Source organism: Heterodontus francisci, chromosome 16 (assembly GCF_036365525.1).
Source record: "Heterodontus francisci isolate sHetFra1 chromosome 16, sHetFra1.hap1, whole genome shotgun sequence".
NCBI lineage: Eukaryota > Metazoa > Chordata > Chondrichthyes > Heterodontiformes > Heterodontidae > Heterodontus > Heterodontus francisci.
This window is the reverse complement of record NC_090386.1, coordinates 64,904,289-64,917,610: the sequence shown is the minus strand read 5'-3', so window position 1 is coordinate 64,917,610 and position 13,322 is coordinate 64,904,289. Positions and strand designations below refer to the sequence as shown.

Genomic DNA, 13,322 nt, shown 5'->3' with positions numbered 1-13,322 from the left:
GATAAAGCGATTAAGTGCAGGTCAGAACACATACGGCTTGAGTGCTCAACCAGAGTCACCACAGAGCTCTCGACTGAAGAAGCCATACATTCATATATCTGGAACATGGCAGAACCGATGACTTGCATGGACTCCTCCATGGCACACGCAAAACCACGCATGACCTCAGGCATCTCCAACATGTGTTCCACATGGGTTTGCTGCACATCCAAAGATTTCTCATGGGGCCGAACAGTGCCTGGTGCCCAGCAGTCCTCCAATTGTCAGGGGACCCAGCTGGCACATGCTCCCTCAGCTGCTGGGACCTGTCTGTGTCGTGCACACCACCTTGTGCCCCTGCTTCTAATCTTGAACCCCCGCAGACTGTGTGGATGTATTGTGTTGGTAGAGGTGGAAGATGAGGCAAATGACAGTGCACTCTCTGGGGCATTGACATCTTCCTCCCCAGAGGTCGAATGCGGACCCTCATTGTATTCCATCGGTCAAATGCTGGCACCCGCAGTGAAGACAAAACAGAGAAACATTCAGCACCAGTTCTACATGAGGGCAACATTTTCACTCAAGCTCCTGCATGTTCACATATGGCTGCTAGACCACAATGGACACTTCATTCTTACGCCTTGAGGATCCTGCCTTGCCATCATCAACAGATCTCGCTCCCTCCTCTCTCTCTATTTGTACTGCCTGCTCCTCAGCTGCCAACAGTGCTCTGATGTCAGGAACACCTCCACCTGTCTTTGCCCACTCCCACTGGTTATGGTGCATTTATCCTGCAGGAGACACTGCAGATTTAAAGCCATATCAAAAGCTGCATCATACCCGTTGTATACATGCATCAATATCACTCATTCTCTGGAGTGGCTTCCACACCATACATCCAAACAGATGCAAAAGCCAGATGTCAGGATTCTGCAAGGTCATTTTGTGTCTGTCACCAAGGCTGATCAGGTATTCTAATGTATACTTGCTTGATCACTGTCAAACGCACATGGAGCCAAGGTGACAGAATTAATAGCAGCTTCGGGAAAAGCTCTTAGCCTTGCCGATCTGAGCAGGTCATTTACACGTTTCCAACATTGTACCCAAGTTTGCCGTGTCACCCCACAATTTGCCACCTCTATCCAAGCCATCTTGGTCAGGCGGGCGGGTCTTCTGATGCTATCGGCAGCGAAGAGGACCTCCAGCCTTTCCCTGAGGTGGTGTGGTGCTGGGGTGAAAACTGGAAATTAAGATAAAGCAAGTCCAAAAAACTTCAAGGATTTTCTGTGGTTGTGATCAACAGATAATTGCAAAGGATGCTGATCCTTGAGGCTTGCAACAGAGAAAGATTTATAAACGTGTGGCTCATGGCGCTTCTGATAGTAATGGCGGTTCCCACCAATGAAAGTCCATCCCTGCCACATGATTGCACGTCTCCCACGCACGTCACCACACCTTCAATTTGTATGTAAAATTGCGTGCAAAATAGGAAAAAGGGAGGAAGCGGGAATGGCTGCTAACTTCCAGTTCTGCTGTCGGAAATGCTGTGGTACTCATAAAATCCCAGTCAATGTTTCAGGTCAATGACTTTTCATCAACCTTTTTCTCTAAATCCTTTCCAAAAAGCAGGACCTTTTGAACATATTTTATTTCATAAAAGTGAAGGCCACTTCAAAAGAACCTCACTGTCAGTGCACTATTAACAAATGTGTGAGACCGGCAGCAATTGTTTACTTCAGCCTTTGGTCTGATGCTTGATTTTTTTTTACATTTATTGTCAATGCGCAGAACACATCTCAATGCTGTTGCATCATATAAACCTCTCAGTAATCCCACTCATGCAATGGGAATTATATATTATAACAATTGTATTGTTTTATGACTAACAGTAGTAATATTTTTCTTGATTATTAACTTTCAGATATCTAAGAAGCTGTGTAATTGTGATATTGCTCCCCTGTTCAGATAATGACAATGGCATTTGTGGACATTGATGAACTCCATGGCTGTGATAATCTTTTTAGTACTCCAATTAATTATAACTACAAAATACAACATAATTGCTATGGTTAACAATTAAACTATAATTACGATGATGTTCCCAAATGAAATGAATGTAATTCATAGGCATACAAAAGTTGTCTGATGATCTTTATTTTACTGCAGCCTTGTAACTGCAGATGCATGCTATAATGTGCTTTCGCATCTTTACCCCCTCTGGTCTACAGTTCAAAATAATCAAAACAAGGGTTAAATTTCTGTGGACATGTCTTCCAGTGACACTGGTTCCATAGAGTAGTATTTGGAAAATTAGTGATGGTTGATATGTACTTTCTGTTTTTAACCTTCCACCTGCCTCAGTCATTTGTCCATATTTATTCTGAATGACATCAGGGAACATAGAGACTCAGAAGTGTGACGGTTTTAGTGGCAAGACAACCATCCACAAAATAGCTTTTTTATCCATGTTAACGGACAAGTAAGTCACCTTACAACCTCCATTACTCAGGTGGCAAAGCAACTTGGGGTGACTTCCAATTCTCCTGTGTTAGAAGGAAAAAGACTTGCATCTGTATTGTGTCTTTCACATCCTTAGGCACCCCTAAAATGCTTCACAACTAATGAATTACTTTTAAAGTGTTTAGTGTTGTTTAGTAGCCAATTTGCACACAGCAGGGTACCACAAACAGTAACAAGAAAAAAATACCAGTTAGTCTGCTTTTAATCATGTAGATTGTGGAATAAATGAATGTTATCTAGGACACTGGTAGAACCTCCCTGTTCTTCTCAGGCAGATAGGGCTGCAATTAAGTATCTCATCCATAATGTGACAAATGCAGCAATCCTCCAATACTGCAAGGAAATGTCAGCCTAGATTGTGTTTGTCCCTGAACTCACAACCTTCAGAATCAAAGGTGAGAATACTACCACTGAGCCGAACTGACAGTAGTAGCTACCTCCCACTGCCATGATTATTTTCCATACCCACCTTCCACCTAAGATTCATCTTCACTGGTAGGAATATAGGAGCAGGAGTAGGCCATTCAGCTCATTGAACCTGCTCCGTCATTCAATTGGCTGATCAGCTACCTCAATGCCACTTTCCCGCACTATCCCCATATCCCTTGATATTATTATTATCCAGATAGCTATCGATTTCTGTCTTGAACATGCTCAATGATTGTGCTTCCACAGCCCTCTGGGATAGAGAATTCCAAAGATTCACCACCCTCTGAGTGAAGAAATTCCTCCTCCATTTAGTTTTAAATGGTCTACCCCTTATTCTGAGACTATGTCCCCTGGTTCTAGACTCACCAGGCAGGGGAAACATCCTATGTACATCCACCCTGTCACGCCCTGGAAGGAATTTGTAAGTTTCAATGAGATCACCTCTCATTCTTTGAAACTTTACCAAATGCCGGCCCGGTTTTCTCAATCTCTCCTCATAAGACAATCCTGCCATCCCATGGATTAATCTGGTAAACCTCCATTGCACGACTTCTATGGCAAGTATATCCTTCCTTAAATGAGGAACCCAAAACTGTACACATACTCCAGCTGCAGATTCACAAAGGCTCTATACAATTGCAGCAAGACGTCTTTACTCCTGTACGCAAAACGCCTTGCGATGAAGGCCAACATACCATTTGCCTTCATAATTGCTTGCTGCACCTGCATGCAAGCTTTTAGTGACTCATGAACAAGGACACCCAGGTCCCTTTGGACACCAACATTTCCCAACCTCTTACCATTTAAGAAATACTCTGCCTTTCTGTTTTTTTTTATCAAAGTGGATCACTTCACACTTATTCACATTATATTCCATCTGCCATGTTCTTGCCCATTCACTTAGCCTGTCCAAGTGCCCTTGAAGTTTCCTTGCATCCTCCTCACAACTTACATTCCCACCTAGTTTTGTGTCATCAGCAAATTTGGAAATGTTAGATTTGGTTCCCACATCCAAATCATTATTATAGTTTGTGAACTGCTGTGGCCCCAGCACTGATCCTTGCGGTGCCCCACTATTAACAGCCTGCCATCCTGAGAAAGGTCTGTTTATTCCTACTCCCTGTTTTCTGTCTGTTAACCAATTTTCAATCCATACCAGTATATAACCCCCAACCCCATGTGCTCTAATTTTGTTTACTAACCTCCTGTGTGGGACCTTATCAAAAGCCTTCTGAAAATCCAAATACATCACATCCACTGGTTCTCCTTCATTTATGCTACAAGTAACATCCTCAAAAAACTCCCAACAGATTTGTCAAACATGATTTCCCTTTCATAAATCATGTTGGCTTTGCCCAATCATATCATTATTTACTAAGTGTCTAGTTATCGCATCCTTTATATTAGATTCCAACATTTTCCCTACTACTGACGTCAAATTGACAGGTCTGTAGTTCCTCGTTTTCTCTATCCTTCCTTTCTTAAATAGTGGGGTTACGTTTACTACTTTCCAGTCTTCAGGAACCTTTTCAGAATCTATAGAATTTGAAAGGTGGCCACCAATGCATCCACTATCTCTACATCCACCTCCTTCAACACTCTGGGATGTAGCTCATTTGGTCCAGGGGATTTATCAACCTTCAATCCAGTTAACTTTTCGAGTACAACCTCTTTATTAATATTAATTTCTTTCATCTTCCTCATTTTCATAAGTCCCTTTGTTCCCTAGTATTTCTGGTAGATTTTCTGTATCTTCCTCCATAAAGACAGACACAAAGTAATTGTTTAGTTTCTCCGCCATTTCCCTATTCTCCATTATAAATTCTCCTGTCACCGCCTACAATGGACCCACATTTGTCCTTGCTAATCTTTTCCTTTCCTTCCAACCTCATACAGAACATTCTTCCAATTTGTCTAGGCTTCATTCCCTCTTTATAGTTGATTTTGCTGCCAGCATTTGTTTCTGAATTTGCATCTAAACGAATCCCAGCAAAGCAGAAAAAATTAAGGATCGCTGTGGTGAATAGCTCACTGCGTGATGCTTCTTTGGGCATTCATTACCAGTTATACACAGAAGCTTATTGCAAAATCAAAGTAGAAAGACCCAAATAGAATTTGTACATTCTTGAATGCAGGAGACAGGGAAATTTGTATAATTTTCAAAACAGGTTCAAAACAGATGTGATAAGTGAACATTCAGTGCAATATGAAAATGAAGAAACATTCCCATTATTTAACATCACTTTATTAAGGAGATGGTGTTTCATAAGCAGTTAATGCAACAGGAAACAATTTTATGATTTTTGAACAGTCTTGAAATTATGCCTTAAAAGTATTTAAATGAAAACAAACAGTATGTTGGTCACAATTTGTATGCCACCCTGCAACCTAGCACTATCACAATTATCTTTCATTTTTCTAGCTACGTTTTAGAAACATACATGACACAGTAACATCAGTATAAATTGTTATGAAGTACAAATGTTTGTGTGAACTTGTATTGTTGCATATAAATAAACATACATTTTTAACATGATACAAAATTGTGTTTAAAAAGCAATGCAGACTATGCAAAGCAAACTATGGGAACACAGAGCTCACTCAAATGAAACATTGTCTAGTGGCGCTAACATAGCACAGACACTGTTAATGATTTTAACCAGTTAAACTGGTCTGACCAAGTGCTGTCAATATCCTTTGACATTCTCTGACACTAAGGATAAATAACCATTTCATTTAACAGTAATGAATCTTTAAACTCAAAACCCCTTTTCTTCAAACTTTAAGATGTTGATTTGTGTCGTCTTGGTGAAACTCTGACTTCCCTATATATTGGGGTATTCCAACAGCATCTTTAGTGTATTGTACACTATGGTACTTGCTCTTGTAGATTTAGATGCAAAAAAGCTTCCCATGTCTTATAAAATTTCATTCAAAAACTGAGTTAGACGTGTATAGCATTATATTACATTAAGCAGTACTATAAACTAAATTATAGGTTGAGAGGACCCAGTATTCCTTTCACAATTGGAATTATGCAGGTAGAACAGATCTATAACTCAGAAGCTGGAGTTAAATGATTTGTTTTAATCAGAGCACGAGTTCACAATAAAAAATATATATTTCAGTTCAGCAGTAATTGGGCAAACACATTCAGGCAGGTTCAAGGACAGTACATTGGAAGCTGATGACAGGTAACAAAATCTGATGCTCGAAAAGGTTCTCTCAAGTTTGATGAGCATTACAACAATAATGCAGATCTTTTACCTTGCATATGCATTAGCTACCCTAGCAATGTTTTATGGTATCAATTGAAGCATGTCAAGCAGGTGCCCAACCTGTGGCCTGCCACCAGAATTTTACCTTGTTTTATTTTTTCATGGGATGTGAGCATCGCTGGCAAGGCTAGCATTTGTTGCCCATCCCTAATTTCCCTTGAGAAGGTAATGGTGAGGTAATGTGAACAGGACCAATGAGCAGCTGCTTATTTGAGTGAAATGAACACTATTCATGAATCGCACTTACCTATGCAAAAACCCATCATCAGAAACAAAGGGTCTGCTAATGAGGAATAAAATAATCAATCACTTAGACAACACTGCCACCTGCCCCAGCAAGAGGGCGCCAGGCTGGCAGACCCTTCTGCTCCATGCAGTATTCCTCTGTTGCTCCATTTGGGACTTGCGCTAGAAATCTACTAGATTGTATGTAACAATTGGAGGGGAACAGCAGCATTGCTTGGAAAGGAAAGTGGGTATTACAACAAGGTGCAATAAAGGGGTCCTAGGATGTCATAGTTTATAAAATAATTTGTACCCAAAATTTTTGCTACTAACTTGCAAACACTAATCTATACAATACGGTGTTCATTAATTTTTTTTTAAATCACTGGCTCCCATCTTTTTCATAAAGACTGTTACCTGTGGATGGACTGTTAGTTCTAGTGGCAGAGTGTTGTGTGGATGACTGTGTGTGATGGGCACAGTGAGTGAGTGCACAACAGAGTAGTGGAGTGTGGAATATGCAACGCAAACTGAATCCATGACAAAAACTCAGGCACACTGAGCCTTGTTAGGTGGCCAGGTTTGTTCCTTAGCACTGTGCAGAGAAAGAATGTTTGCGGCAGAGGGGACAATTAGAGGATTTGTTTTAAGGAGACTCTATAGGAACATCTGGGGTTAATCAATCAGATTACATTGCCAGGTGTCTCAATGGGAGTACTCCATCCCAACAATTGCCTCTTGCCTCCATCTACTCCAGAGGGGAGTTTTGGTAATCCACTATCGTGCAGGTCCAAAGTGGAGGGGAAGAATAGCACTGCAGAAAGCGAGAGGCTGGTGTCAGCCCTGTTCACTCTCACTGAGCGAGCAGGCAACGCTGCCTGCCTGCCTTATTATCCAGTGGGTTCTTCTGGAGCTGCTTTTCATCAATAGTGCTCAGCTTGCTCATCTGTGGCTCTTTACTGGTAGTAAGTAGGAAAGTTTCTGGGAGAGCAGCTTACTCAGAAAAACAGCCTTGAGAAAGGCTCACATAAAGCTACGGAGTTTAAGCATGGTTGTACCCCTAGACCCCACCAATAAACTACACCCTCAAAGAAGACCATTAACTCTCTCAGACAATCAACAGAATATGGCAGAGATTCCAGCATATTTTCACTGCAAGCCCAAGAAGCAACAGCCTCTAACTTTCCCACCTGAGTCTTGATGCCATTACCTCTAACCCACTTGAGTTCCTATGCTATAATAAAAACAGAAAGTGCTGGAAATATTCAGCAGGTCTGGCAGTGTCTGTGGAGAGAGAAACAGAGTTAACATTTCAGATTGATGACCTTTCATCAGAACTGTTCTGTTTTTCTCTCCACGGTTGCTGCCAGACCTGCTGAGTATTTCCAGCACTTTCTGTTTTTATTTCAGATTTCAAGCATTCACAGTATTTTACTTTTATATGAGTTCCGGTGCTGATGGTTTTCCCTGCCCACAGCTGCAGAGCCAAATGGGAGACAGATAAAATGAGAGTAAGAAAGTGAAAATAAATAGGAGAAAAGGGTAAAAGAGCAGGGAAAGAGGGTGAGATAGCAAAATAGAGGAGAGACTAAAAGAATGATTTTAACTCCCAGTGGAAGCAGCCGGCAATCCCATATAGGAGTTAAAAGTATTTCAATTTTCTTAGCTTAAGCTATTTTTCTGCTGAAAATTACAAGGCCGAATCCAGATACTTCCACACTGGGAGGGATCGAAAATGAGAGAGAGCCATTAATACTGGCCTTTTCATCCTCTTTCCAGTGTTAAAGCCAGAGTAGCAACTAAAAAAGATTTAAAAGTTGATAATCTACCACTACAAAGCAGGATTTGCATGGTCTGAAGAGATTATAATGGAGACAAAAGAAAAATGAGATGGCAGCATACCCTCAAAAATAAAAAGGGTTCTGGATCCACTCAGCTAGGCCCTGAATATAACAGAACTGGAAAATGTCAAGTGGTTCAATAAGTGATATCAATAGCACACCCATTATCAATGGCTGATGGTAGATTGAAAGCTGATCAATATAATTTGAATGAAGACAGTTTACATTTTCTTAAAGTTTCTCCATTCCCATCATCAAAACATTTAAACTTTTTTTCTGCATTTTAGATGCTCCTTTTGCTATGACTCTTGGCCAGATCGGCTTTTTTATTTTCAAGATGAATGAGAGAGCTAATGCGATAAGGTGGAACAAAATCCTTTCTCTTTTTGTTGAGTACTGAATTTGTAGATACTCAGCAAGAGTTAGGTTTCTGGGTTCTGAATGCTGTGCTCACAAATAGACACAACCAAAAAATAATACCTTCTCAAGTACTCAGAAGAAATTTTCAGTTTTTGTATTTAGGTTTACAAAAAATATTAATTTAACTGTCAAGCATTGCCTTACACTTCAGTGCTGTAACATTTGTAAACCCTGAACAAAGGCAATTTTGCAGAGAAATAAATTGTAGTTGTTTTTCCATATGTAAATTGGCAAATTATTTTTCTGAGCAAAATCAGTTTTCAGAACCTGCTCATTTTACTCCAGTGATGAAGGTAATCCTTGGCTTTTCACTTTCCCCTTTCAGGGAAATGCATGAATTCCACTTAAGCCCATGTTGCTCCCTTGGCGTTGCTAAGTTTAGGAATTCACCATGTGGGGAGTCACAGGAGCAATTCCAACTATCAATCTTTGGAGACCACTGCACTTGCACCTTATCCTTAATTCAATCTTATTTTTAAATCAAATAAGTACTATACCTTAATTAATAGTGCATTAATTGAAACTTTCAGGTGGGATTTCAATTTTACTTTACACTAAAGCCTCTAAGGCCACAATTAGGCAGGATAATATCTTCAACAAACAAAAGCTTTGCTTCAGTACTTGGCTATTTATTTATAATGTTAATAAGATAACAGTAGACACAGATGGAAACCTATTAATTTGGCAGCAGTGTGCATTTCTATCCAGCAATAAATCTAATAGAAAAATGTAGCTTAAAGTGCATATGCTATGTACCCATTTGGACTGGGATATGTATGACCCTAAACTTAAAATATACATTCATATTCCAGCTTCACACTGTATATAAAACCACATTTATCATTCTAAATTGACCCTTTCGCTGGCTAGTTCCAACTACAGACCAGTTCTGAATACAACATTGTTACAAGTGCTGTAAGGTCGTACTTGAAGGTGCTTCTGTCTATTACTTTACTTGTAAAATAGTTTTTCTAAAAATCAATCACATAATAGTATGTACAATTCAATTACTGAATCACAGAGTTATGAGGACTTCACAAAACACAAAGACATCAGTCCAAAGAAATACCGATTAATATGAGTCAAGATGTTGTGTTGCTTTGAATCTTTATTCTAATGAAGCAGTAAGGGGCATCAAGTGTATTGGAAACCAAAGTGTTTTCTCATGCTATTTAACTGCATTAGATATACTCTCTTATAACTGTTGTTACAATGTTGCATAATTTCTTAAATTAGTTATTGGAATTTCTTTACTCTTTTAAAGCAGTACTTTAATAATACATATACATATGCACTGAGCCCCTGCCTTATTCCTATTTTCAGTGCATGCAGAAGTTCTTCCATATGTTCCAACTCACTGGGTGTCTTCCTCAGCTGCTGACTGGTTTCAACAGTAATGACTAATACAGGCTCTATATTAGGAATGCCCATGCTTTTAGTCCTTGTGAGCTGCTTAGATGACTACCATGGAACCTTGGGGGGCCACATATAAGCCTAGAGTTTCCTTCTTGGCACAATCTGGAAGTTGCACCCGAAATCAGACCCGAAGTTGCGTCCATTTTGCTGATGTCAAGTTACATCCAAGTATCTTCCCAATCTCATTAGAATGCACTCAAACTTAAAAGTGGGTGTAAATGAGCATAAATCAGCAAAAACATTTAGGGCTCAAGTAAACACCAAACCCACACCAGTATATTTCTTCTTTGTGTCTTAAAATTTAAGTTTCAACTTATTTAACCATCATTCATGCACATCAGGCATATGTTTAAGAATCTGCTATCGGGAAAGGTTTTCAATTTTTAATGTGGCTTATGCCATAAAAGTGCATTAGAAGTATCAGAAGTAATAGACCAGGTCTGAAGGAGGATGATTTTTCAAAAGAATGCTTATAAAATTGTAATTAGAAGACCAGAAAAATGACCTTGCACCTGAAACTCTGGTTCCAATGTTAACAGATGCACACTGTACCTCCCACCCACCAACATCCCCACTCCCAAACAAATGCAATTGGAGGATACTCGCATTTCAGAGTCAGGTGTATAGCCAATTTTTTTGGTGCAAATTTGTTTAAACAAAGGGCTCGATGGACGACTTAAAAGATCAAGGAGTCTTGAGCGTATTGAAGTTACGTGGGAAACTCACTCACACCCAAGATTCTGCAATCTTTTACGTCTCATAATTTGTTTGTGCTCAGATCATGGGTGTATCTGGGTGCAAATGCGAAGGAAACTCCAGGCCATAAAGTTATAACCCACCTTCCATTATTCTGCATGTATCTCAAATTACTAATACTAACAGATCTTGGTTTTATGATTTAGAATTAAACCTACAATGTGACAACAGCATCAAAAACAGATCTTTGCAAAACTCCATGTCTGCAAAATTCAAACAAGACAAACCGGTGAATAAGAAATGTAAACACTAATAGGACAGTGTTGCCAGAGCTTTAAGGGCTGGTTTGCCTGGCACCCCATATGGTCCACTGATTCTGGCATATATTGATTCATACCATATATTCGCATTCGTCTCTGACAAGGCATTCCTTTCTGGATTAAAACATTAACATATGAGTTCACTGTAGAATTGCTGCAAATTACTGATTATTATGTTCCTGGTGGAGTAATCCAGTGACCCACAGGAAATTTACAATGATGCCAGATATCAGGATTACACACAAGAAATGGGACACCTATTTCTCATGTCTAATTCTTGCTTCAAGTAGAACTGAACCAAGCAATACTAATACAACTAGATTCAAAGCTGATTAAGAGCTGAGACCACAGCCTAGAATTTCTGATGTGCAGCCATTGCAGCTATCCAACTTTCTGTGCCTTGAACCAGGTGGACGATCCAGGTTCAGGCTCATTTGAATGTTTGTGGCAGCCTCCTAGCAAGTGTTTCTGATTGTGTGCTTTGGGATAAAGATGTGGGGAGGAAAATCACTGCAGGTAGGGTGGCCGGGGGTGAGTGGTTGAAAAAAAGCTTTCCACCTTTTGTTTAAAATCTCCTGCATTACCTTGTGAACTTGATTGTTCTGCAATGCACTAGGATTAATGAGAGGAAATGTTCTATGATGCATTTCCATCATTAACCTGTCATTTGGATACGTCTGTCCAAATGCTGAGGTGCCAGTGGAGGCTGGGATCTCAAACTGGCACCCTGCCACATTTCCCATTTCTGCCTGCCCAGAACCCTCTGAAAATGGGCAGTAAATTATCAGAAAAATTTAAGCTTATGAGTTAAAACATTCTGCAAGTATTTCAATGCACTGAAGAAAGAAATATGGAGAAACCTACATTCACCACACACAAGGGGTCATTTTACAAGTCCACATTGCCATCAAAGACATTTGGGTGTGTGCTAACTACAACTGTCGGTACAAAAATCATACACCAGCTGCACAGACCTATAAAATTACCCCTACAGTCTTAAGCACCAAATCATTTTATATATATATAATATATGGATTGTAATAGTTATTTTGGAAATATATACATAGCCTAGACTCTATATTGTATATAAACATTAGTTTATATTGATAAATAATTATAAATATAAACTAATAGATATGGATTGCAATATGTTTATTAAATTTGTTTATTAAATAACAAAGGAATTTGAACAATATAAATAAATAACCAATTCGATTAATCAAGGTGCAATCCAATACTAACAACATACTACCAATGTTTTAAATCTAGTTAAAAAGCATAACAAATCGTTTTATTTGACACCTTGCACCCCATAATTGTCTACTTTATAAAAACATAAACTGTAAAGTCAAATAGAGCAGTATATAGTAACAAAGCAGTATTAAATAGCCATATAATCCTTTGTGCTAAATGATTGTGTCCTGCTTGTGTTCAGTTTTAACCCAGTTACAAGGATTGGCTTTTATCTGCACATACACAGCTTTATTCCCTGGGCCAGTTTTTGGACCCATGTACATGTAGGTAATATAACAAACTTAAGAGCTACTGGTAGGTAGTGCTATCTTATGTTAATCCATCATTCCTCACTTATGATACTCGAAGGCTCCTCCAGAGTACAGAAGCTTTACCTTTACATTGGCTTTCATTTTGCAGCTCCAGGCATCTAGCCTGACCCTCCTTTTTTGCTGCTTGGTAATATATTCTTCCTTTTCATTTTTCTATTGCTCTTCAAATCTGTAGGACATTGTGTGGTTATTTGATCTGCAGTCTTTGCTTCTGCCATCTCCTTGTCTTTTTTAGAAAGCTCTGAAGTTCTTTCCTTGGGTTTTCTTCCTCTCTTCTTCCCAGTTGTGCTTTTCTTCCTCTCTGCTTTTGTAACCTTCAGTTCTCTTTTGCTTCTTGCAGGTATTTCTGCAGAGGCCCTAAACCAGTTCTGTCAAAGGACATTTTAACCTTTTAAGTGTTGATTGCGTTTTGAAGTTTGGGAAAAGTGCATAGCCTAATTCTCACTTCAACTATTTTCAGGATAAAACATGAAGTATTAGCGTAGGGTGTGCATTTATATTACATGTTTTTTTAATGCAAACTTGTGAAAGCCAATCCTCTAATTTCTTCTCTAATATCCCCAGTCTCCCTGTGACTTACAATAACTACAACTGGTGCAGATGGGCAGACAATCTATTGTCAAGCATTCACCA

General features: G+C 39.3%; 1 protein-coding gene across 4 annotated transcripts in view; it reads right to left on the bottom strand.

Annotated features, from left to right (window-relative positions):
* Positions 1-5,184: 5,184 nt before the first annotated feature.
* Positions 5,185-13,322, bottom strand: part of znf512b (zinc finger protein 512B) — a 166,954-nt gene continuing 158,816 nt past the window's right edge. For all 4 annotated transcript variants that reach the window (XM_068048282.1, XM_068048284.1, XM_068048285.1 and 1 more), the window contains one exon: positions 5,185-13,057. In XM_068048282.1, the coding sequence (XP_067904383.1) occupies positions 12,788-13,057 (270 nt within the window). In that variant the 3' untranslated portion in view covers positions 5,185-12,787. The remainder of the gene's footprint in view (positions 13,058-13,322) is intronic.